Genomic DNA, 23,865 nt, shown 5'->3' on the forward strand with positions numbered 1-23,865 from the left:
GGAGATTTCCTATTAGTCCGTTTCTTTATTACTATAGAAATAACGTAGAATACTTTAGTAAGTAATAATATCAAACATATNANNGTAAGAATCAAACAACACACACACACACACACACACACACACACACACACACACACTTTTTTAGGAGTATTCGATATAAAAAAAATTCTTATATTTTTAAGAATATGTCATATATCAAAACAAGCTTAATAGATACAAATAAATGCCAATATTCTATCTAAGTCGCCAATAAATTATTACTGTTAATGTGTTTGCTTTCTAAATTAATAATACTTTATGTGACTATTTTATATATAGAATAACAAGGATCAATTTAAGTAAAAAGCAATGTCTGACTTCCTATATAAAATAAAATGCAAGTGAGTCATCTGTATTGTCAAAACAAGAAATCGTCTATCTACGACATAAAATTAATTTTTTGAACTATGATAATCATTTCTTGTTTCTTCAAATTTGAGACCTTCGAATATCCTGTATAAATGATTTATGATGATATAACAAGATGCAAATACCATTCATCTCGGTTATCTTTTTACATACCTTACAGTTTTGATGTTCAGAATTAAATTTACCTGCAAACAGGCAATTTAAATAAAAATTTTAATAAAACTATCTCCCTCATTTTTTTAACTGCTCCACAACATATCCATGGTCATCAAAATTGGAGGTAGAGATATTTGCATGCTTTGTGAAAAAACTAGTTTAATCATTGGATCTATAAATAAAAGACAACAAAATAATTTTGTTAGAATCGCAAACATTATATGCTTAAGATGTTTTAAATTCTCATATTGTAAATTCTTGTTTGCAATATTAGTTCTTTTCGTAACGCACATCTAGCGCACATATTGTACATAAAAAGAGAGAGCTTACATTACGACAAAACAATTGTTTGGGTCTTAAAGGAGATTTCTGAGTCCCTGCAATTATTTTATTCCTAAAATATAAATGATAAAATAGTTCGAGCATGGATTAATATGTAATCGTGATGAAGATTTACTACTAGAGGCTTGAAAAAGTCAAGCGTTAAATGATTCACAGCATCTGTTTGTCCATTAATCAGTCGCTGGCTTTGTCCGCTGATCTAGGGGTCCCCTAACGATCCTTTGGTCTAAGGCTACTTTCCACATTATTACTATGCGCCTTTATACTATAATGACAATATCAAACTGCTAATCACGCTTCTCAGATAATTAAGAAAACTTTTTACAATTTTCAATGGTAAAGCATAAAGAATTAATCAAAATAAAGGTAGAATGCACATAAAATTAATACATCTTAATAAACCAAATTTTATATCTATGTATGATTCGATAATTTAAATAATTTTATTAATGTAAAATGCTCAAAAAATTATATTTGACTTAAAACGATTTAAAATAAACATTCTTTTGTGAGTAAAGTTCCATAAATATAACTAGATTTGTTTTTTATTTAATTTCAATGCTTATATGGAAATAATCTTTAATATAATATTAATTATAAGATAATAATATTAAAATTTATAAAGACATAAAAAAGGCAAAACTCAAATATTTGCTAAAAGAAGTGTATATTTAATTAGTCGAAAAATCTTAAAAAAAAAAATAATGATAGTTTTTTAATATTTTTGGGCAATAATATTTTATATTAATTTATATTAAATCAGTTTCTCTCTCATGATCTAATTGTAGGCATAAATTTATCGCGGCTTTAATCGTATCCTCTACTTTTGTGTTCCTCTAATATAGCTATTGACGATGGAACCCCTTGCTCAAATTCTAATATTACGCATACGTTATGCCATGTTCCTAGCATACTCGTGATCGTGTATGTTTCTATTTCAATTATAGTATATCGACTCTACAATCACATTTGCATTTACGAAGTGCGTTTTGCGAGTCATTGTGCGTCATTGAATTGTCAAACTTTTGGTCTCGTGTCCCATCTCGATCCGAGAAATCTCTCTATAAACCACTACCGCCGTTACATTGCGGTGACAGTGTCGGCTCTCGCATGTATCAATCCATTCTCGAACCATCTGAAGACACCAATGCCCGTGTCCTAAATCTTATCTTACTATTACATTTGCTGCTAATCCATCCAAATTCTTTCTTTTTCAGGCATACCTGAAGGGAACGTGAGATATCAATTGTAAGTTAAAAGCTAGAAAACCAGATAAGTAGTCATAAGAAAAAACTATTGCGTATAAATAAATGCGTATAAATAAATGCTGTACATATTGTTTATAAGCGCCTCAACGAGTACAACATGTGGTGTAAATTTTGTTCAGTAATATCAGTTAATATAAATTTATTAACAATTCAATAGTAATAAATTTTTTTTCACTATTTTTGTGATCAATCTTGGTGTCAGATTCTAATTTTAAGCTTAAGTCATCATTTAAGCAGTAGATTAAGTTCATCATTGATATTTTTCATTCATTTTCAAGTTCATTATTACTAGACATCTACGTTTCATTCATGCATGCCCAAGTTACAATAACACAGTTCAACAAAAACTAATTTTAATTGTCAAATCCAAAGGTAAGAATGTAATTATTCCCATAGTCTTTTCTTTCAAATTATATTTCTTATCTCCATAATATTTTGTCATGTCAATTTTGAGATATGTGAACTGTGAAGTGTAACACGAAAATGTAAAAAAAAATATTTCAATAAATTTTATATCATATAGTTATAGCGTGTAACTTGTTTGAAATGGTTATATCCGTTCAGTTATTGTTAGAATTTTCAGCCTTTAGTTTTTTTCTATATGAATTTTTTATATATGCGAATTCTGAAATAATATAAGCTTTCTCATTCTATAATTTCTGAAAAAAACTGATAAATTTTGAAGAAGTTTAAGAGGTATCTTTTCAGAAATTTTTATAAATTTAAAAATATAGAAAATTCTTAATAATATTAGATATGAGATCTTAATAATAGAGATATGAGAATTTTTTTAACCAGAATACTTCCATTAAACATTGGGATAACCATTAACTGTTACAGTGAAATTATTAGCAAAAGCTATATATTAATTAGCAAAAGCTGCCTTAATTTTGAAGAGAAAAATTTTTTTAGCATGTTATATTCGATAATTGTAACAAATTTTACTAAAAAATTCTCTTTTATTAAATTGATCTTAATTTTCTTAACTTTGACACGACAAAAATATAAAGAAAAATATAAAATTTCCTTTTCTGAGAATATTTTTTGTTGAACTGCGTAATAAGATTAATCGATAAAGAAAAATCGGATGGCTATATTCAGTGTTAAATGCATGCGAGAACACGGGCCCGATATTCGCCACATTGATTCATATAAATAAACACAAGTAGATCGGATATCGGGATCGAATACAATTATGTACGATAAGATAGGTTAATATCGACATAATGACGAAATAGTAGAAATGATTTATGATTTGAAGAACAACGATATTGTGTTGAGATACATATGGTTACAATGGATAATACTTTCATTTGATATATTATACAGAAAAATGGTACAAGAACAAATGGTTAGAATATTCAATTCTTTAACATAGAAAAATTAATTTTTTTCATAGTTTTAATAATTTTAATTGAAAATTATATGGAAAAAGAAATTCACACTTTAAAATCACATTTTAAAATAAAATACATATATTCTATAAAAAAGTAGATTTATTTTAGGAATATTCTACATTTGAATTTAATACAGAAGAGAGAAAAACTAAAAGATTTTAATCTCAAAAATTGAAAAAATTTATAAATAAGAAACTTGTAAAGAGCTTGCGTTGTCAATCTCACGTTGAACAAGAGGTCACTCTCGAATGTTCTGTTTACTATCTCGAGATATTGTATTAATTTATATTTACTTAGAATAGCTGTTATAATTGAAAAAGCAAACATTAAAAATGTATATCGACAATTCCGTTGTTCTATACACAAGCTCTACAAACAACAAGCATTACAATAGTAACACAATTCATTGTGTCGATGTTATCCTACCTCAGGGTGGACACACGAATCACATTTTCTCAAATTCTCAAATTTTTCAAATAAGAGAAACTTTGTTTTCTAAGGAAACATTTCAACCATGTTTCCTACATTGAAGTACTTAACTTTAATTTTCTATTAAATCTCTGAAGATTTAAGTAACTTTTTTTTAGGCTTTGATACAAATAAAATCGAGAGACTCGATTTTCAATATTTTTACTAAATCACAGGAACTTTTGGCTCTTCCTGCATTTTAACAATTAAGGAAAAACTCTGTTAATTTTTCTAGAGCGTTTCCCAATCCACGCGAGAATATTTTTTGGATTCTCAGAGTACATTGAAAACTATTGAAGAATCCCGGATCTTCTATCGCGTAACCACCCTGCAGCTTAAAATATGAATTATGAAGTCAAGAAATGTAACCATTTCAGTTTTCGAAGTAACGTCGTTTCAGACATTGAAATTCCGCTTACATTTCACGACAATCCTCCATTTAGCGTGGTGCGCGGCATAAAAAGGGTGAAAGGCACAAAGTAAAAAATAAATTATTCAGATTGGCTCAGGCACATGTCGAGTCGGAGAGCGTCGTACCATGTGACAGGACAGGTACGACGATTGGGCCGGAACGTCGATAAATGCCGGGACAACGATCACGCGATCGTCGGGACCCTCAACATCGAAGACTAGCCACACTGCTCCCATTAGCGTATCAAAAAGGAAATGTACTTGGTACATTTAGACAAGAGTTTGTAACTCAGAGTTTACAGTATTCCAAACAGAGCATCCCGAACAAAACAAAAGCTTGGCAAGTTTCTAAAGTTCCAATTTAAAATTCGACTGAAAGTCAGAGGCATCTCTTGGATACTTAGAACGTCATTTAGACACTACTATTTGTCTAACAGAGTTCTAACCTTAAGACATTTTTTTGAATTTTGTGTGTTGTCATTATTATATTTGTCATTTGCTTCATTTATGTAGACACGGAAGTTAAGAACGTTTTTATACTACCTGGACACTCTCTTGTATTGTTCGTGCTCTGATTCGGAATTGACAGACCGATTGGAATATTGACTTCCGTTCTTCAACCAGGCAGTACACAGTGTGTCTCCATAAGATGAGGAGAAAGAATTGAAATCTCTTTCAAGATAAAGCCTGCCGCGAACAATTGTTCTTTTCTAGAAACGCCCATCTATTTCCGCTACTCCTCGGCGAGTACCGGTGAAATCGTTTCGCGCTCAAATAACTGCATCAAGAATGAATCCATTAGAGGCACTCACACGAAGACACCTCAAGGACGCAGTAGCGAATGCCAGCGTTGCACTTGTATCGGTTGCCTCGCCGTCCGCATGTCGTTCCAATGCTGTAGCTCTTCAGATCCGGAGCTGTTCAGACCCAAACAGAGCCAGCCGATCATTTCTCGCCCTTTCCTACCCATTCCACCTCGTCGACGATTGTATACAGAGAGGTAGAGTGTCACGTCTCCCAATTGAAACAACGCAACCTGTTCAAGAAAAACCACTATTATTTAATATAATTATATTTTAAATACTATGAAACTTTTGTTAATCCTTTAACTGTAAACAGTGTGTATACATCGCTTGTAAAAGATGTATTTAATTGAACTTGCCAAGAGTATGTGAATACTTTCCATTAAATGACACAAGTTATTCTAGGCCGTACATTATCACATCATAATGGCAAAGTATGTTCCACTTCTGCTATATTTCTGTTGTAATATACTATAGTTATAATAAGCTCTGGAAAAGGAGTCTCTACAATCATGAATTTGTTGATTGAATTTGTTATGCTTTAGCATTTTGCTACCTGAATAAATAAATGCCTTCATGAATCAGTTCGTAGTTATTGTAAAAAAAATCATTATTTTCATTTAAAGCGCGTCGCAGTTAAAGGATCAAGAAATAAGAAAGTCGGAGATTTTATAAAAAAAGCTACCTGAAATATAAAAGTCTCCTTATAGAGGGGATTCGGTTGGGCACGTTTCAAACCGGTCTTAGATCGGCCCATTTCATGATTATTGGTATCAACAAGAGCCAATTTGACGTAAGTATCAGGAGGTTTCGTATCATTTCCGCCTCCACCACGGAAATGGGAACCCTTGATTATTTCAACTGATAAGCGACCTGTCGTGCCGTTGTACGCCAAACCGATTAGGATTTCAGCAACACTGCCCCCCTTCATGCTGCTGCCGTAAGGTGGTATAGCCGGAGAAGCATACGATTGGACCGACTGTTGGGATCCCGTGGAATCGCTACGAGTTAGACTGCTGGTAGTTCCCCAATCCTGTGCCTAGAAAGTGTAACACAATTTCCATCTTGGCAAATTACACTATTTCTAAGTATACATTACCAAAAGAGATATCAGTAATAATATTTTTACTTAATTAATACATGATGTCCAGCAAAAAACTGGCTAGTCAATTCAAGGATAATTCCAAGACATTCCAGAAAAATTTTGATTTATCCATCGATTCGTAATTTTCATCGATTCGTGCAATATTATGTGCTTTGTATTCAGATTCTATAGGATTCTATACGAATGAATTAAAACGCTAACAAATTGGGAACAATATTTACTGCTTTATAAATAATATCAAACGAACGTTCCGTCAATACAAACGAACGTTCCGTCAACATACAACGATTTTTCTATTCTATATATTTTCTATTTTAGATATTATTAAATTCAAGCTTTCTATGTTATGTTCTAAGTTATAAGTATATTAACTTATTGTACTTTTAAAGAAGGATTTATGTCCAAACACAACTTTTATATTTCTATTATTTCTTTTTTTTTACGCTGACTTTTTTAGAATGAAAGAATGATAAATTCCCTCCCAGGTCAGTCCTGAAATTTCAGGAGTTTTCCAAGAATTTTTGAGAATACATAAAATTCCAGGATCCAAAGATGTTCAAAGATATACGCTGGATTCGTTGTTAATAATGATTGTACAGATTTTGAGAAAAACTTACCGAGGAAGAAAGTGGGGGTTGAAGAGTTAACCACAGAGTCGTTTCCAATTGGAGATTAATGTGATCGAAAGACACTCTGGCTTCGCCCAGCAATCTTTCCCGACGCATCATTCTGCCACCCCACAGATATACTCTGAGCCGTACTCCCATTGCATTTACATCTTCTGGATTTACACGAGGAAGCAAAAAACTCTCCATGTATTGCGGAGATGTCCCTTGTCGAACTCGTGTTTTACGTCTTTGTTTTTTTGATGGTAGCAAGACTAATCGTACCTGACTGCCATTAATGCCAGGAGGATAATTCCGTCCTTGTAAGACATGAACCTAGGAAAATAATATCTCATTTGATAACCGCATAATTAAACAACACAATTTAAAAATTATATAGAAATTCATTATTTACAGTACAGTAAATAAGAAATAACATTTCTTAGATAATAAATAAATTATATATAATAAATAAATTATATAAATTATATATTACATATATATTGGATAAAATTCATTATATATTTTCAAAATTTTTGTATTCAAATTTTATTTTATTTAAATGAATATTCAAAAATAAAAAAGATCATAATAATAAATATTAAATTTATAATTAAACATTAATTAAACATTAATTATACGAACTGTCATCTCACGCATTGGAGCATCATACAGGAAAGCGACTTCCAGACTACCAACTTCCTCGGTAGCCACTGTACCCATCGTTGTGATGACGTCATTGGTCGTAGAGTCATTTTGCTCAACTTGTATCTCCTGCTCTCGATTATCGAGTATAATGCTAGAAGCTCCAACTTCCACCACGCACTAAAACAGACGAAACATGCTGAATGCAAATCCTTTCTAAGTTTCTGAAAATTTTGTTATAATTCAAATTCTTTTAAGATTTTTCTTAAACACAAGAGAAATCACCTGTTGTTGATCTGCTGGAGAGTGTTCCTCAGTGCAACTACTGGAAGTAGTCCCAGCATCTACAAACAATAATTAACAGATAAAAAAAATATTTTTTTATAACTATCCATAAAGTATCCTCACTTTTTAATGTTAATACAACAATGCGATGGATGTATATATGGATACTGACATAAAATGGAGTTTTGTAAAAATTACGTTCAAAGTATAGGGACTACAGAGAATAAATAAATAATACTTTTCTGCACAATTACTACGCTGGTATGAAGATCGATATAATAATATATTATTATATCATACAGTAATGTATATGTGTTACAAATATATAAAATATTAATTATTTTTTTTAAATGTATCTTTTTTTCAATACAAATTTTTCAAAATTTTTTGTGCCCGAATCGGAAACACTTGCAGAAATATTGAGGAATTCTATTTTGTTACTGTTACTCACCTAAGATAGTCGTTGGTCCGTCCTCCGCTTGGATAGTCAACGTATCCGGCGGAGGAAGTGAACGCGAATTTAATCGTCGGAGAGCGTCTTCCTCTGAATCGGAACTTGTTTCTGGATCCGAATAAGAAAATGCCTTGCCTAAACAGTAAAAATTATATTAATTACTATAAATTATTCCTATCACGAAGAACCGAAGAATATATTCTAATCTAGAAAAATTTGACAACTAGTGATATCATACTTCCACCACGAGTGATATTATAAATCAACTAACTTTATGTTTTACTTCGTAGATTTACTTGACAGATTCAAAACTATTATCGCAAAGAGGGGTGAAATTTTAAATAAATTGGAATATTTGGAGTAATAAAAATTTGCAAGGAGATCAGGAGTTAGAATCCATGGTGTAAACCAAGATCATGTACCTATGTTTTTCGAGATTTGAGATGTGGAGCTGTTGGTGGACTCACAGAGAGGCACACAGACTCCACCGAAGAGCGTGGTGGAGGGCGGTGTGAAGCACCACTTCCGGGACAGGTAAAGAAAGAGAGCTAGCAGGAGCACTACGAAACCGGCAACGGCACCCAAAACTGCAGTCGCTTCCACAGGTACTGAAACACATCGAGAAATTCCCATCGGATTCAACATCACTTCGTAATTTTTATAAAATTTTTTTAAAGGATACATAAAATTTTTTTAAATATGTAAAATTTCTTAAAAGATACGTACAATTTTTTCTTTAGAGGCATAATATATATTACTTTTTAAATATAAAATATAAAAAAAAAGTTCTGAATAATAAACATCTTTTTTTTGTACAATATTTTATATTCGGAGTATAACTTAGTATAACGGAGTATAACGAACATCTAGCGTGGTTTATAGACTTTTAATTTTATTTTAATTGATTGAGCATTCAATTCCGCGTTCTTATTTCATTTATATTATTTTTATTAAAATATCGTACTTGCTCCGTTCCCAATACAATTATCAGCATATTATATTTAAAATTCTTATTTCTTATTTGCTTTCCGAATGCAGGACATTTTCATTTTATTGCACGTAGTTAATTAATTAAAATTAATGTGTAATATCAGGAATAGATTTAAAGTTTGATCCATATAGTATATTGCAAGATGTAGAACGTTTTCATTTGTTACAATTATGAATAATATAAAAATAATATATAACAAGAGAACATAAAATTTTTGTTTCTTTCTTTAATTACTGCAACGCTGAAGATGAAGTTGTTAATGGAAATGAAGTTATTAATGGATTCGTTACAATTATGTTTTAATTAATGTATTATTATGCTATGAACCAAATAGAGAAACTAATAAAGAGCAATAAGAGTGCAACACTTGCCATTACGTTCTTTAGTATTAGTAGAATACAATAAATATTAAAATCGAAAAATCGAAATTACTATTTAATCATAAATCATTATATTTATTACTTTAATTAAAGACCGTTCAATATAACAATCAATATAAGAAAAAGTGCAGGAAAATGGACTCAAAAGAACATAAATAAAAAAACATAAAAATAAAATGGACTAAATAAAATAAACTAAATAAAATGGACTAAAATAAAATTAATAATTTAAATAAAATAAACTCAAAAATGTAAACCGAATCTTTTTCGTACAAATTTTTGTTTCTTAAAAAAACAATAAAAATTAAAAAATCAAAATTATTATTTATTATATTTATTTTATACTTTATTTTTAAAAAAATGTTCTGTATAGCAATAAGTAAAAAGGAAAAAAAGTGCAGCAAAATAAACACGAAAGAACATAAATAAAAAACAGATAAGAACAAAGAAAGATAAGCTAATAAACTACTAATAAACCTAAATAATAAAATAAATAATTTAAATAAAAAGAAAGAGAGTGTCTCAAAAAGAAGGAGACCAATAGTCTTTCCCATATAAGTTTTTCACTCTTTTCTCAGAAAACTATAATTAAGAAAATCGAAAAATCATTCGTATATTATATTTTCTCTCTTGAACTTGGGATGTTAGGTAAATATCGGAGTAAATATCGGAGTGTATCGTGGTCATTGTATCGAACGCGCGTTAACGCGACATATTACGCCGTACCTATAATGACCTGGAATAATTTATTATCGCTCCAGTTGTGACAAACTACCTGCGGATTACACAGGATTGCGCAGCGTTACACGCATGTTTCCCCCGAGAATGCGATGCGAGAGATGCGGTGAAAAGAAAAAAAAAATTTAAGCCTTCCGAGAGGACCGGCAGATCCTCCAATTATTCTTCCATAATTTTCCAATCACAATTGATTTATCTCAACGTGAATAAATAAAAAGACTTTCCAGAAACCTTTCGTCGTTGACAAACATCGCTCCCCAAAACGTATCGCTCAAGAGGAATCATTTTGGGAATCTGCTCGCGCAGAGATCGTGAAGGACTCCCGATATGGAGCTCGAAAATTACCCTTTTTTTTGTTCTTTCATCTTCTTACGATCTTAAAAGTCAAGCGCATATCGAAGGGATGATCCAGGGATGATTAGAAGCTAACAATATCGATTCGAGGTCCGATTTCCAACTGAAAGGAAAAACAGACGAAGAGAGGAGGCCGCCGTTCGAGTAGCGCGTTTGTCAATTTTTCACGTGGACGATTTCTATTCTATTTCGTAATCGTGAAGGAAACTCGCGCGAACATATCGCTGTCGAGTCGCAAGGTGTAATAAATGATGTGTTTGACTTCAAGTTAGTATAGTGGAGGAGTTGTCTTGTCTTGTGGCGAAAGGGAGCACGGGGAGTCCGGCCGGATAGTGGACTTACCCGCCAAGAAGTGGTCTGATCCAGCCAGAATCATACTCGTCCGCAGTGTCGCATTAAGATGGTTTCTCTTTACGCGGCACGATAACGCGCCCGAGATTGTTTCTCGCGGATTAGCGAATACATCATCCGCGTGGTCCGCGTGGAAAGGAGGTCTGTTGCAGGCGGTTGCTTTCCCCGTTGAATCACCGAGGAAAGCGTGGGCTGGCTGCCGCACACACAAATAATACGTGGGCGGGGGTGTACACAACACACGGGGCACTCTGTTGCTCGGACCGACGCGACGTGCTGCGCTGAAACCCTGAAACCCGTTACCCGTTCTACACTTCGACGTGCGCGTGTGCGCGACAGGAGCGGCATAAAATATTTATCATAAATATTTATCTATTAATATTCGTTTTTTTTTGTGTTATACAGATATTTCATACATATTTTATATAAAGCTTTAGTCAAAATATTTTATTAAAATATGTATATAGATTAAATATTTCTAATATATATAAGTATTTTTTACTTGGATTATAATGTCTCATTAAGTATTTTCATAGCATTTATACATACTATAATATTTATAATAAATATTTTATACTATTCGTAATAAATGCATGTTTATGATCTGTGCAATTTAAAACCATAAAAATATTTACAACATATTTAAAATAAGCCTAAATATTTTTGCGAAATATTTTTAGACTACATTAATATTTATTATAAATATTATGAAGTATTTATTGTAAATCTTGTAGTAAATGCTGTATGGAAATACTTAATAAGACATATATATTTTAAATATTATATTAAATATTATATTATTTAAATATTATATTAAATAAAATATACATAACAGAAATATTTATTTATATAATATATCATAAATATACATTAAATATTTAATTTATCTTTTAATAATATTTTGAATAAAGCTTTATATCACATATGTACAAAATATTTATACATTTAAAAAAATGAATAACGATAAATATTTAGCATAAATATTCTGTTCTGTCTGGGTACTCTCGATTACAATCGTGAAAATTTTCCTCAGGATCTTTTTAGACAAGAATTGGAATATTTTTCAGAAATCTACATCTTTTCTTCTAATTTTTCATATAGGTGAACTCTGAAATATTTTCAGATTCTATAATATCTGGAAAAATACCTTTAACTTTTTCAGATTCTTGGTAAAAAAATTCTCATATATTTTTATGCAGGGTGCTCGACGAGAGACTTTTGTCAAACATTTTTTGTAAGATAGAGCGGATTAAATTGAGACGAAAAGTCCAGCATTTTGCAATTTTTGCAATGGTTAACAAGATATTTTTTAATAATTATTAAAAATTGCTGAATATTGGCGAATTCCAATAATTTTTTATTCAAATACTATAATTAACTTTACAGAAAAATAGCAAGAAATAAAATTTACTTATTTTCTTCTTATAAAGTTCTGAGAATTTTTTCAGAATTTTTAAATACCATATTTTCTCATATTGGTAAAAATAGTTGCCAATATACTTAAGTATATGAGAAAATGCGGCACTAAAATGTTGATAAAAAATTTTGAAAAAATTTTTACAATTCTATGAGGAGAAAATAAACAATTTTTGTCTTTTGCTGCTTTTGTTGATAGTATTTGAATAGAAAATTATTGAAGACCAATATTCGGCAATTTTTAGTAATTTATAATATCTCGTCGTTAATTATTGCGAAAATTGCAAAATAAATAATAAAGGACTTTTCGACTCAGTTTAGTCCAGTCTATCTACAAAAAGCGTTTGGCAGAAATCTCGTCAGACACCTTATAAGAATTTATCTTATTTTTTAATTTATAAAGTTTTCTATAGGTTTCTGAAGAAAATCTTAAAAACTTTATACTTAATTACTTTCCTAAATTAATATTAAGATATTAATATTAATTTATCTTGAATTAATTAATTGCAAATAAATAAACTTAGATAAAATACAAAGACATTACAGTATAAAATAACATAATGGAATTTTTTTGATAGACAGCTGACTTGAATTTCGCGCAAATTAAAATCGATTCAATTGAATTTTTAATTCCAATATACAACTTCCAATGTTTTTAATTCTTATTAATTAATTATCATTTAAATAAAATTTAATTTACATAACACAGCGTTTATTTATATATATATATATATATATATAAATATATATATATATATTATTTTTTTTAAGGTCGGTGAATCGTATTTTTTGGGTCGATACATACAATAACATTATTATCCACAAATCTAACCTCAAAAATAAATTACGCTCCTCGCGAGCGTATAAAATATACATACGCATGTTTCGTGCAAATATTTCATATTCGAGACGTTTCATGAATTATTCCTGAACAATTCATGAAAAATAGTGTTTACTGTTTTGTTTAAATTAAAAGAAATCCATCAAACTGAATATTTTCAACAGCGGGTGCCGGTCAGTTTCTGCAAACTAATAAATGTTTTCATTACTCGATTGCTTTAATAATCAAGCTTAGAATTGAAATTTCATAAAAATAGTATTATTTGCGTAAAAATTAAATAATAAGTTATATTTTGTATTAATATATATTTCATTATTCATCTTTATAATTAAGAACATTTTGTATTTATTAGATTCTATTATGAAAGTAATATTTTTTTATTCTCTTTCTCATATAGGAACAACTAATTATGAACTGCTTCACCATTTTACGATTTAAACACTGTGCTTTAAACAAAAGTCTAATAGAGCACTGTTTTATACCATATATATCCACGTGCCAAGCCAGATTTTATGTCGCAGAAAGTGAAAATCGTTACAGACAGCGTATCAGCCCAAGGGAACGAACACAAAAGAAAGCATTGCGAATACGTTTAGTGCAAAATTTTAAACATACAAAAAGAAAAGTAGAAGAAATTATCGAAAGGGAGAATATTTGGACGATACCTAACTTGCTTTGCTTGGGTCGTATAGTAACTTCACCATTTTTAAGTTATTTGATCCTGTCGCAAGATTATCAGGTATTTTAAGGAAGCAAGAAACAAAATTTTTTTATATTTAAACCAAAAAATATCTGATTTTTAGTATTTTTTAAATCTATTAATAATATACAATCAATATAATTATTTATATATTTAATTATATAATTGTTTATTAATAATAATACTGGACCCAAAAACAAAAAAATTTAAAGAAATAAAAACTTCATTCAATAAATTTAATTACGTCAGAATAAGAATATAACATTTTGATAAAGATATGCTTGTTAAACGTATATCATGAGTAACTTTAGAGAAAGATTGCAAAAATGCATGCAATTTTGAGATAATGATTTGAAAGATGTTATTTTCAAGGTATAATTTCTACTATCAAATCAAGCAAATGGCAATTATTTCTATATTTTGATATAATTAAAGTTGATCGAATAAAGTTTCGATCGAAAAAAGTTTTTCTTTTAACTTTTTAAATTTTCCCACAATTCTCTCCATCTTTTAGAAGAAATACAAATGTGTTGTTATCGAAAATTTATTGTATTCTCTCGATTGATTTTAATTGTTGCAACTAATATGTAACATGTTAATTTATCTTTAACAATATCTACACCATGGCACTATACAGATAGCGCTATGGTTGCTTGCATTTGCAGGATTGAGTGATTTAGCGGATGGTTGGATCGCACGCACTTGGACGTCGCAGGCTTCGAAACTTGGAAGTTTGTTGGATCCAGTCGCAGACAAGTTACTTGTCGGGACGCTCTTTCTCTCTCTGGCATGGGTCGGTTTGATACCAGTTCCACTCACTTGTCTTGTTGTTACACGTGACGTTGTTTTAGTAACCGCTGCATCTTATATTAGATACCATTCCTTACCTCCACCAGTATGTATCATATATCTATTAATTCCATTATATATTAATTTAACCGAATATTGATAATATATTAATTAAATGATTAATCTTGATGCGGTATAATTTCAGAAAACCTTAGCGAGATATTTTGATCCCACGCACGCTACTGTACAATTAGCACCGACTTTAACAAGCAAACTAAACACTGGGATACAATTGTCTCTGGTTGCTGGAACGTTGGCTGCTCCGATTTACCATTTCGTAGATCATCCGATTCTACAATGTCTATGCTATATAACAGCATTTACAACAATCGCAGGAGGTGTCAGTTATTTGTTATCAAAAGACACGTATAAATTTTTGAGGAAGAAAACTTCGACGCGGACATCATCTTAGACTTAGACCTTGTACATTATATGTTTGAATTTATTATTTAGATGATACATATTACTTCTTTTTGTATTATTATATCTATCATCTTATGTACAGAGATTAATAATTCTTTGTTAATTTTAACATTTTTTAAAAAAGAGTTACTTTTCTATAAAATCCTATATATGTACAAAGTTTTATAAAATATGATATTCAAAATGATAAACTGAGTATTTTTGTTATTAGAAAGTGACTTTAAATTATATAGAGAATAATCCGTTATCTATATATATATATTTCCCTATATATATATATATATATATATATATATATATATATATATATTTCCAATTATTTACACAAAGACCTTAGAACTTTTTTTATTTATGCTGGAAAACATCTGGTATGTATTGTATGAAATGTATGAAAAATTGACTTACAATTTGCAGTTAGTTATTTGTAGCTAAACTAAGATCCAGTAATATCTGTTCAGTTGAATTTCTATCTCGTAGAAATTTATACTTTCCTGACATTTTTGAGTTATTAATTGGATTTTTTAATTGCATTGTTATATGATATTTTTAAATTGTTAGAAGAGCTCGTATAGAATCGTATTTTGCATGTTTGTTCTTATTATATAAAAATTAGACCTTCTTTTTGGTTGAACTTTACAGTTCATCTTTCTTCCTCTTCTTTCCTTCTGGAGAGAAAAGGAAGAAAGATAAACTAATATAATACAAAAGTTCAGCCGAAAACAAGCTTATAATACTATTACTTATAATAACAGAGAGAAACCTGAGAGAAAGAAGACATGATAGCCCAAACTTGTAACCGCAAAAATGCTGCTGCGCACTACTGCCCTCTAACAAATTAGATGTAAACTACATAGCAACATCCACTTCTCTTATGGTACATCGTCTCCTTTTCAAAATGGATAATGTACCGTAAGAGAAGTGGACGTTGCTATGTAGTTTGTATCTACTTTGTCAGAGAGCAGTAGTGCACATTTTGCAGTTACAGGTTTTAGGCCATCATGTCCTGTCTCAAATTTCTCTCTGCTGCTTTCTGCTATCAAGAAGTTTTTGAATTTAGGGTCAGTGATAGGAATGATGGGATTTTCTACTAAGATTACCAAGATTATTTAAAGCTAGCTTGTTGATCTTCTGCAGAATTATAAACAAGAAGTTATTATATATTGTACAAACATGTATATACTTAAAGTGCTGTAAAGTAAAGGTGCTGTAAAAATTAATGAAAAAAATGAATTTAAAGAGATAGAAGATAATCTAACCTACAATCTTTGTATATAACAGTACATAATCTCAAACAAACATGAATATGCGAATTCTTAGCAGAATATTAATAGATTTTGCGATTGGCAGAAGAAAACTGCATATGACTTCGAGTTTGCCATGTTTTTACGAACCTGATCGAAAGTCAGGTTATAAAAGAGTGTATGACAGATTACCGCCAGAACAAAATTTGAGTATTTTTGGTAAAATACGGGAAGGATATCGACAATTCAAAGAAGAATTTGGTATTTTAATGGAAGAAGTGAAAGAGAAATTAAGAATGGATCCTATTTTTACGTACAGGCAAAACGAAATTGACGTTGTATGGAGATTTAAGGGCGATCCAAAGTCATTGAATCAATGGATCATTACATGTGATAGTGATTACAATGAAGGTTTTTCAACAGTCAAGTAGGTTTAAATTTTATGTATCTAATATCATATTTTTATATCACAAAAATGTAAAAATTGTTTTTAGAATTTTTGATACAACTCTGGAACATTTTTCAGAGATACTGACAAAGTATCTATATTTTTTCTTAGAATTGTTCACATATGGGTTTTGAAACTTCTTTTATAATTTCTGAAAAAATACCTTAAATTTTTTCATAAGATTTTAGACAAGAAATTAGAGAGTGAGGAATCTTAGAAATCTTAGAATGTTTCAGAATTCTAGGAAAGATGTAGACTTTCTAGAAACTTCTGAAAAATATTTCAATTTGCATAAAACATCCGAGAAATATTTTAAAAGATTATGCAATTAGATAATCAGAAATTTTGAAAAATTCTGAAATTTACATTCTGATTAATCATATGAAATTGTTCACCAGGACATTTTCAAATATTACATATCTATATATTGTCTTTACTGTTTTTTTCTAGATTAGAGATGTCTTCCATTGGTACTGGTGTATTTTCTGGCACGATAAGCACTCGTTTACCCAAGGATGGCAGGATAAAGTATGCTGGTTATTGCAACATGACCAGTATACCTAAACAAAAGTCTTTCAAGCGAGATGCTTACCTCAATTGGTCACATTATACTCATCTCGTCCTTCGTATCAGAGGAGATGGCAGATGCTATGTACTGAATCTCTCTACTAGAGGCATATTTGATTTGACATGGAACGATATGTATCATTATGTTCTCTATACCAGAGGCGGACCATATTGGCAATATGTCAGAGTACCATTCTCCAAGTTTGTATTTTCGAGTAAAGGCAGAGTTCAAGATAACCAGGTGCCAATCATACAACACGAGATTACGAATTTCGGTATATCGTTAGCGGATGATATTTCCGGCCACTTCAGATTAGAGATCGATTATATTGGAGTGGAGTACGATAATTTCCATAAAGAAGAGTTTGCTTATGAAAAATACGATGTTAGAGGAATCAGATTTTAGTATGTACATGTAAAATATAATAAAAATTCAAAGAATGTAATTTTATATGTACAAAGATAGCAGAAGGAGGAATATACATTGTATAGTATGAATAATAAATGTGTATTTAATTTAATTTATCTAGCAAATCTAAATGAAGAACGAGCTTGTTTGCTATTATATTTATTTATTTGTGAGAAAAAATCGTAAATATACCCTCTGTATAGTATTAAGATTTTAAACAGTGACTTTTCCATGGTTTTTCTTGATCTCTCAGGTATCTATCTTTAAAATTTTTTAAATATAAATTATAGTGATGTATAGTAGAGTAAATGTTAGATATTTTATTTATGACATTCTTTGTCTTCGCAAGTAAATTGATCGAAAGAAAAGTGTTTCTTTTTTTATTGAGTTTGTCATTCATAAAATTTAATTACTATTTTAAATGATATTTCGCAATTTATAATTCAGATTCTAGAATATAGAATTTTATTTATATTATTTTACATGTCAATATTTATACATACACATATATATATATATATATATTTTTTTTTTTAATTTTTTTAAATTTTTATTTTTTTTTATTGAGTAAAATATAGTAATTAAAATTAATAGGAAAAACATTTTGAGTTTGCCAATTTTTTATACTTATGATATTTATATGAGAAAATATGAAAAAGAGTTTACAAAAAATAAGAAATGTAAAAAAAAAGAAAAAGGTGTGCCATCCCTTGTGGGGATCGAACCCACGACCTTTGGATTAGAAGTCCAACGCGCTATCCTCTGCGCCAAAGGGACTCTGTATGCCTTGATGACATAAAAAGTAATATAGCAGTTTTAATTTATTATGATAAAAAAATAATTTTCATGTATTATTTTTCAATATGTTATTATTAGAGAAATTAACAAAAATAGTGAAATTTATTTTGATAGGCAAAGAATGTATTTTTTTATGTGATCAAAAAACTTAAGATGTATGACGAAAATAAAAGATTGACAATATTATTTTGACAAATAAAAAACAATATATTTATTAGAGTCATCTATTAACTGGCAAATCTAAATACCAAAACAATTACACGATATAGTGGGAAAAAGTAACAAGTCATCCTAATAATTAATCATTCCAATCTTTTATCATTCCAAGTTTAAGCAATGTTAAGCTTCTTAATAATTTTGTAAATATGAAAACTTAATTTTAGATGTTTTGCAATAATTTAAAAATATATTGTTGATAAACTTTAATTATGCAAGTCATGGCTTATTATAAAAAAATTGAGGAATTGTGCATAAAGCGCGAGATCATTTTTAATTTGTTCATTTAAACAGAATCATGATTCAATTTTTATAATATAACAGTTGTGGCGAAAAAAATTCTCACGTCATATTTTTAAGAACTTTTCACATTTTAAACTTATACTTTTACTTTTGATGATTCATACTCCGATATTCGTGATGATGTTTATGATTATTAATTTATGAGAATATTATGTTTTAAGGATAAGAATATTAAGTTTTCCAAGGATGTAAATCAACTAATGCGAACCAATACAGGTTAGGCGTGTGTGAAATCATATAATTCTATTCTTGAGAAAAATTGACAAACGTTTCAACCGCAAGATTGATAGTTATAAAATTTATTTTTTATATTTATATATTTATTTATACTGAAGGAGGATCCAAACTAGGATCGAAGCGTATATTTATCTCATATTATAAAGTATAGATATAATTACACACTACTTGCAACCTATGTTGGCTCTCAAAGGCTTCTCTTTAACGTTTTAAATTTACTCTTGTCTAAAGGTTATCTGAAAAAATATCTTAATTTCTTTAGATTTTATAAGTTTTCTTCGAAACTTATACAGTGAGAAATCTAGAATATTTCAGAGAATTATATATACATATACATGGTCCCACAATTTTTTAACAAGTGTGTGGATAGAACGGGTTGAAAATCTGCCATTTTCGCAATAGTTAACGAGATATTAATTACTAAAAATTGTTTGAAAAAGTATTTGAATTTGTATTAAAAAATTTGAGAAATTTTCAAAAAGTTACAAAAATATGTTTTCAGAAATTCTGAAAAATTCTAAAGTTATATAAAAAATTTTGAAAAATATTTCACCAGGAATGTTATAATATGAATAACTGTTGAACATAGTACAGTAGTAATAGTAGTAGTAATAATATAGAACGGTAGTGTTTAAAAACTTTCTCATAAATCCGAGAACTTTTCTGAAGTAGGTACTATAAAAAGATCTCTGTATTTATTAAAAATTTTCCTGTACTATTGCTAGTTTAAGGGCGATGCCAATGTTGACATTGTCTGGAAAATTTGAAGGATAATTCGTCTGTTAAATTTATTTTGTGACGTAAAAAGTGCTGCTTTGAATATTGAATTCTTAAATTATTACAAAGAAGAAAAATGTGTACAAGTGTTTAGTAAATACTTTAGATTAATTTATAAATAAAAACCTAATACGAAAAGGAAACAATATAATAATAATAATAATAATAATAGAGGGAAGGCCCCTATTATGAGATACCGAGTTTATTTTGGATAAATGCTAGAAGTCTATGGGCAGAATTTAAAAAAATAATAGGTCATTTTGAAGGGAATTTAATAAGCTTTAAGATAACGTTTATTTAATAAGCTTTAAGATAACGTTATATAAAATTATAATTCTAATTCCAATTTTTTTTTAAATTAAAGAAATGTAAAAAGTGAGCAAATCATAAAGTCAAAAAATTGTGCTCCTAATATGAGATGCCCCCAGAAATCGATAGTAAAACGCAAAGTATATCAATATTGCAATTAAAAAACTTTATTTCATGTTTCTAAAACGCAAATCAACACAGCCGGCGAGCGTGAAAAATGAGCATGCGATAGATTACATCCAGGATCATCTTTAGATAGTTGGAATTAAGCATCGCAGAAATAGGCACTTGACGTTCATTCCGGTTGTCCTTTTTATTATTGTACAATAACATTTACTCTTTAGCAACGATTTTTACTATAACATAGAAGCATGAGTTATTTCATATTAGAAATACCCTGCGTATCTCATATTACGATTTCCTCGCCTTACATGGTTTTACGATCATCAAATCTAACTTCTGTAATTAAACAATTCAACATATCCCATATTTTTCTATTAGTACAATCTTACTGTAGCACTATATGAAGAATTTATTGCCAAATATTTTTTTTTATTAAATAATAAGCAAGGTTTAAAGGCTCATCTTAAAACTTGAAACAAATTCTAAAATCTTATTTTACAATGATTACAGGCGTGATCTAATAATGAATTTTCTACTAAATAGTTTTCAATCCAAGAGCAATACATTCATGGCGGAACCAATAGATAGCCTTTTATCAGTTTAGCAGAAACGCCGCTATCTCATAATAAGGGACTTTCCTCTAATAATAATAATAATAATAAATTTCTATTCCGAAATCTCAGGATTAATTATATTGTGTTGAAATTGATCGACAATTGAAAGCTTATGTGGACATCATATTAGAAAACTTCTTACATTTTTAAATTTTTATTTTAGTTGATTTTAATTGATATGTTTGATATTAGGTGTAGTAAAAAGAAATCCATTATTTTTCCATTCAATTTCATGCAAAAATAATGGATTTTCTTTTTACTACACCTAATATAAAAATTTCAAATAAGTTTACTTGAAAACTCCTCGACACAGTTGATGTAATATTGTCATGTGGATGTAAATTTTTATGTATTTGACGTCGGAATATTATCTTGTTCATCGTAGATCTAAACCTCTCATCAGAGTTTTATTTAGCAATGATTTAGAAATCTTAAAATTTTGCTATTGTTTAAATATACAGAAATATAAAATTAATTGCGAAATTAGCTGTCGTGTTGAATCCTCGCTTAAATATGGTCAATCGGAAATTTTCAAGAATAACTTTCAAAAAGATTCTGTATGGATCTTTCTGAACAAATTAATAATATCCATATTGTATTCGAGTTTTTAAATGAGAATAATATAAATAATTCGATATATCTTAAACCAACTTTAATAAAATAAAAACATATACTGTAATTCTATATTATATAATTGTATACTATAATTGTATATTTTGATTAAAAATATAAAATTAATTACGAGAGTTATAAAATTTATGAGTAACACAATTTTCTAATTTTTACTCGCGATTCTAAAAATGTATCTTTGTTTGTTCAACACACCGACCGAGTCAAAATACTTGAACAGCTTCGTTGTTTTGTTGCCATTCGGAAAAAGCAACAACAATAAACAGCAATAACAATAATAATAATAATAACAATTCGTTCTCCAGAGAACACGTCGATAAACGGCGCGCATCTGCAATGTCCCGACGCCGCTCGTCGTCGGCGTCGCGTATTGACCGTGGGGATAACGATAATTGTATTGTCGCATCGCTCGACGACGACTACACGACGACGAGCGAAATCAGCGTGAGCGTAATAATCGTAATGCCGACAATAGGCGACGCACAAAGGGAATTAGACACCTATATATACGCGGAAGCGTGTTCGCGCGCGGACGTCGCGACAGCCGTGCGCATGTCACCTTTTTATGCTGTCTCTCCCCGGCCTCACTCTCTCTCTCTCTCTTCTCATGCTGGGGTTGGTTCCTCTCTAATTACATCGATCCCCGACCGCCATCCGATTGGTCCACCATCCAGGATCCAGCCTCCATCCGCTCCTCCACCGCCGCCGCCACTGCCGCCGCGCCGTGCAGGTAAATCTCATGCGAACGTGAAACAATCAGATCATCCGGGAAACCGCGAAGAGAGGTACGGGGCAGAGGGAACCCCCCCGGGGTCCATGATGACGCCGGGATGCTGCGGAGAGTGTTGCCCAAGTTTTTCAGCCACCGAACATTTAATGGTTGCGGGGGAGGAGAGGGAAGGGAACGGGGGGGGAGCTTTGCAGAAGCTCGTTGCCGTGGTTGTTGTTGTTTCTGTTCTGTTGCTGCTTGATATCGTTTGATCTTTTGAGGAATAGAATACCAATGCGAATGTGTAAAACGTGATGCGCGAATTAAAGATAATTGAGAGATAATATCGAAAATAAATATGGAAATATTGCGTGATAAAACGAAATTAAAATAAAATAATTGATGTATTGCATTACGGCCAAAATAACTTTAAATTCATAATATTTTATGTATTTTTACAGATAATTTCCAACGGATCCTGAACTCGATAATAAATTATAGCAAACAAATTAAAAATAGAAATTTGAAGGTTTTTTTTTTAATTAAATATTTTATTAATTAAAAGAAAACAGTTTTATTATCCATTTAATTCTTTAAATCACATTTCGAAAAAAGCCTTTTTCAATTTTTTATAATTTGAAAATTATTAATGACCCACATTGAAAAATCAATTTCAATTTATATATCAAAATATCTGTCATAAAAAGCGAAGGTAAAAGAATTTTCTATTGAAGTATTTATCGTAAAAAAGTAATAATGCAATTAAAGTAGGGCATTCTATGTATCTATATTCTATGTAAAATATCACAAAATATATATTTTAAGACAAATTTATCATAATATTATTATTTGATTACTTATTATTATGAAGATTATTATTTTATTATAAGTTTAATAAATTTCGCAATCGGATTTGTTCCTCTTTGCTTGTGAAAAGCATACAGAAAGGGTACAGTAATAAGGAGGATAGTATTTTAATCAAAGATTAGAATTGGAGGGAAAATATTTGAATGTAGTAATAATAATCGGCATTCATCAGAACTCATCGTTTCATTGCATGAAAATAGAATAGAATGAACTCAGAGCAATCT

General features: G+C 29.9%; 4 protein-coding genes and 1 non-coding gene across 5 annotated transcripts in view; 3 read left to right on the plus strand and 2 right to left on the minus strand.

Moving 5' to 3' along the window:
* Positions 1–2,354, plus strand: part of LOC105621922 (pre-mRNA-splicing factor ISY1 homolog) — a 7,161-nt gene extending 4,807 nt beyond the window's left edge. Inside the window, exon 5 of the mRNA XM_012203360.1 lies at positions 2,127–2,354. The gene's annotated coding sequence lies outside the window, so the exon portion shown is untranslated. The remainder of the gene's footprint in view (positions 1–2,126) is intronic.
* Positions 2,355–5,276: 2,922 nt separating this feature from the next.
* Positions 5,277–11,189, minus strand: LOC105621858 (synaptotagmin-14). The gene is made up of 8 exons (XM_012203297.1): positions 11,156–11,189; positions 8,773–8,958; positions 8,348–8,485; positions 7,897–7,955; positions 7,612–7,791; positions 6,979–7,302; positions 5,942–6,295; positions 5,277–5,489 (listed from the first exon to the last, which is right to left on the minus strand). The coding sequence occupies exons 1-8, from the start codon at positions 11,187–11,189 to the stop codon at positions 5,277–5,279; spliced, it is 1,488 nt and encodes a 495-aa protein (XP_012058687.1).
* A 2,297-nt stretch (positions 11,190–13,486) lies between these two features.
* LOC105621860 (probable cardiolipin synthase (CMP-forming)) lies at positions 13,487–15,382 on the plus strand. The gene is made up of 4 exons (XM_012203298.1): positions 13,487–13,594; positions 13,819–14,160; positions 14,759–15,016; positions 15,116–15,382. The coding sequence occupies exons 2-4, from the start codon at positions 13,831–13,833 to the stop codon at positions 15,380–15,382; spliced, it is 855 nt and encodes a 284-aa protein (XP_012058688.1). The 5' UTR covers positions 13,487–13,594; positions 13,819–13,830.
* Positions 15,383–16,690: 1,308 nt separating this feature from the next.
* LOC105621861 (probable complex I intermediate-associated protein 30, mitochondrial) lies at positions 16,691–18,170 on the plus strand. The gene is made up of 2 exons (XM_012203299.1): positions 16,691–17,061; positions 17,533–18,170. Exons 1-2 carry the CDS (start codon positions 16,691–16,693, stop codon positions 18,053–18,055), a joined length of 894 nt encoding a protein of 297 aa, XP_012058689.1. The 3' UTR covers positions 18,056–18,170.
* A 592-nt stretch (positions 18,171–18,762) lies between these two features.
* Positions 18,763–18,835, minus strand: Trnar-ucu. Its single transcript has one exon. It is a non-coding gene; the product is annotated as a tRNA-Arg (tRNA).
* Positions 18,836–23,865: the final 5,030 nt, after the last annotated feature.

This window comes from Atta cephalotes (genome assembly GCF_000143395.1).
Source record: "Atta cephalotes unplaced genomic scaffold scaffold00038, whole genome shotgun sequence".
NCBI classification, from domain to species: Eukaryota; Metazoa; Arthropoda; class Insecta; order Hymenoptera; family Formicidae; genus Atta; species Atta cephalotes.

Excerpts from the sequence above, each read along its gene's own strand:
- LOC105621858 (XM_012203297.1), bottom strand. The coding sequence starts at position 11,189 with ATGATTCTGGCTGGATCAGACCACTTCTTGGCGG. Across the intron at positions 7,303-7,611 it reads CTCCAATGCGTGAGATGACA|GTTCATGTCTTACAAGGACG; the intron begins GTTCGTATAATT and ends TTATTTTCCTAG. Across the intron at positions 5,490-5,941 it reads AGGAGACTTTTATATTTCAG|GTTGCGTTGTTTCAATTGGG; the intron begins GTAGCTTTTTTT and ends TTTCTTGAACAG.
- LOC105621860 (XM_012203298.1), top strand. The coding sequence starts at position 13,831 with ATGAACTGCTTCACCATTTTACGATTTAAACACTGTGCTTTAAACAAA. Across the intron at positions 14,161-14,758 it reads TCCTGTCGCAAGATTATCAG|ATAGCGCTATGGTTGCTTGC; the intron begins GTATTTTAAGGA and ends GGCACTATACAG. Across the intron at positions 15,017-15,115 it reads ACCATTCCTTACCTCCACCA|AAAACCTTAGCGAGATATTT; the intron begins GTATGTATCATA and ends GTATAATTTCAG.
- LOC105621861 (XM_012203299.1), top strand. The coding sequence starts at position 16,691 with ATGAATATGCGAATTCTTAGCAGAATATTAATAGATTTTGCGATTGGC. Across the intron at positions 17,062-17,532 it reads GAAGGTTTTTCAACAGTCAA|ATTAGAGATGTCTTCCATTG; the intron begins GTAGGTTTAAAT and ends GTTTTTTTCTAG.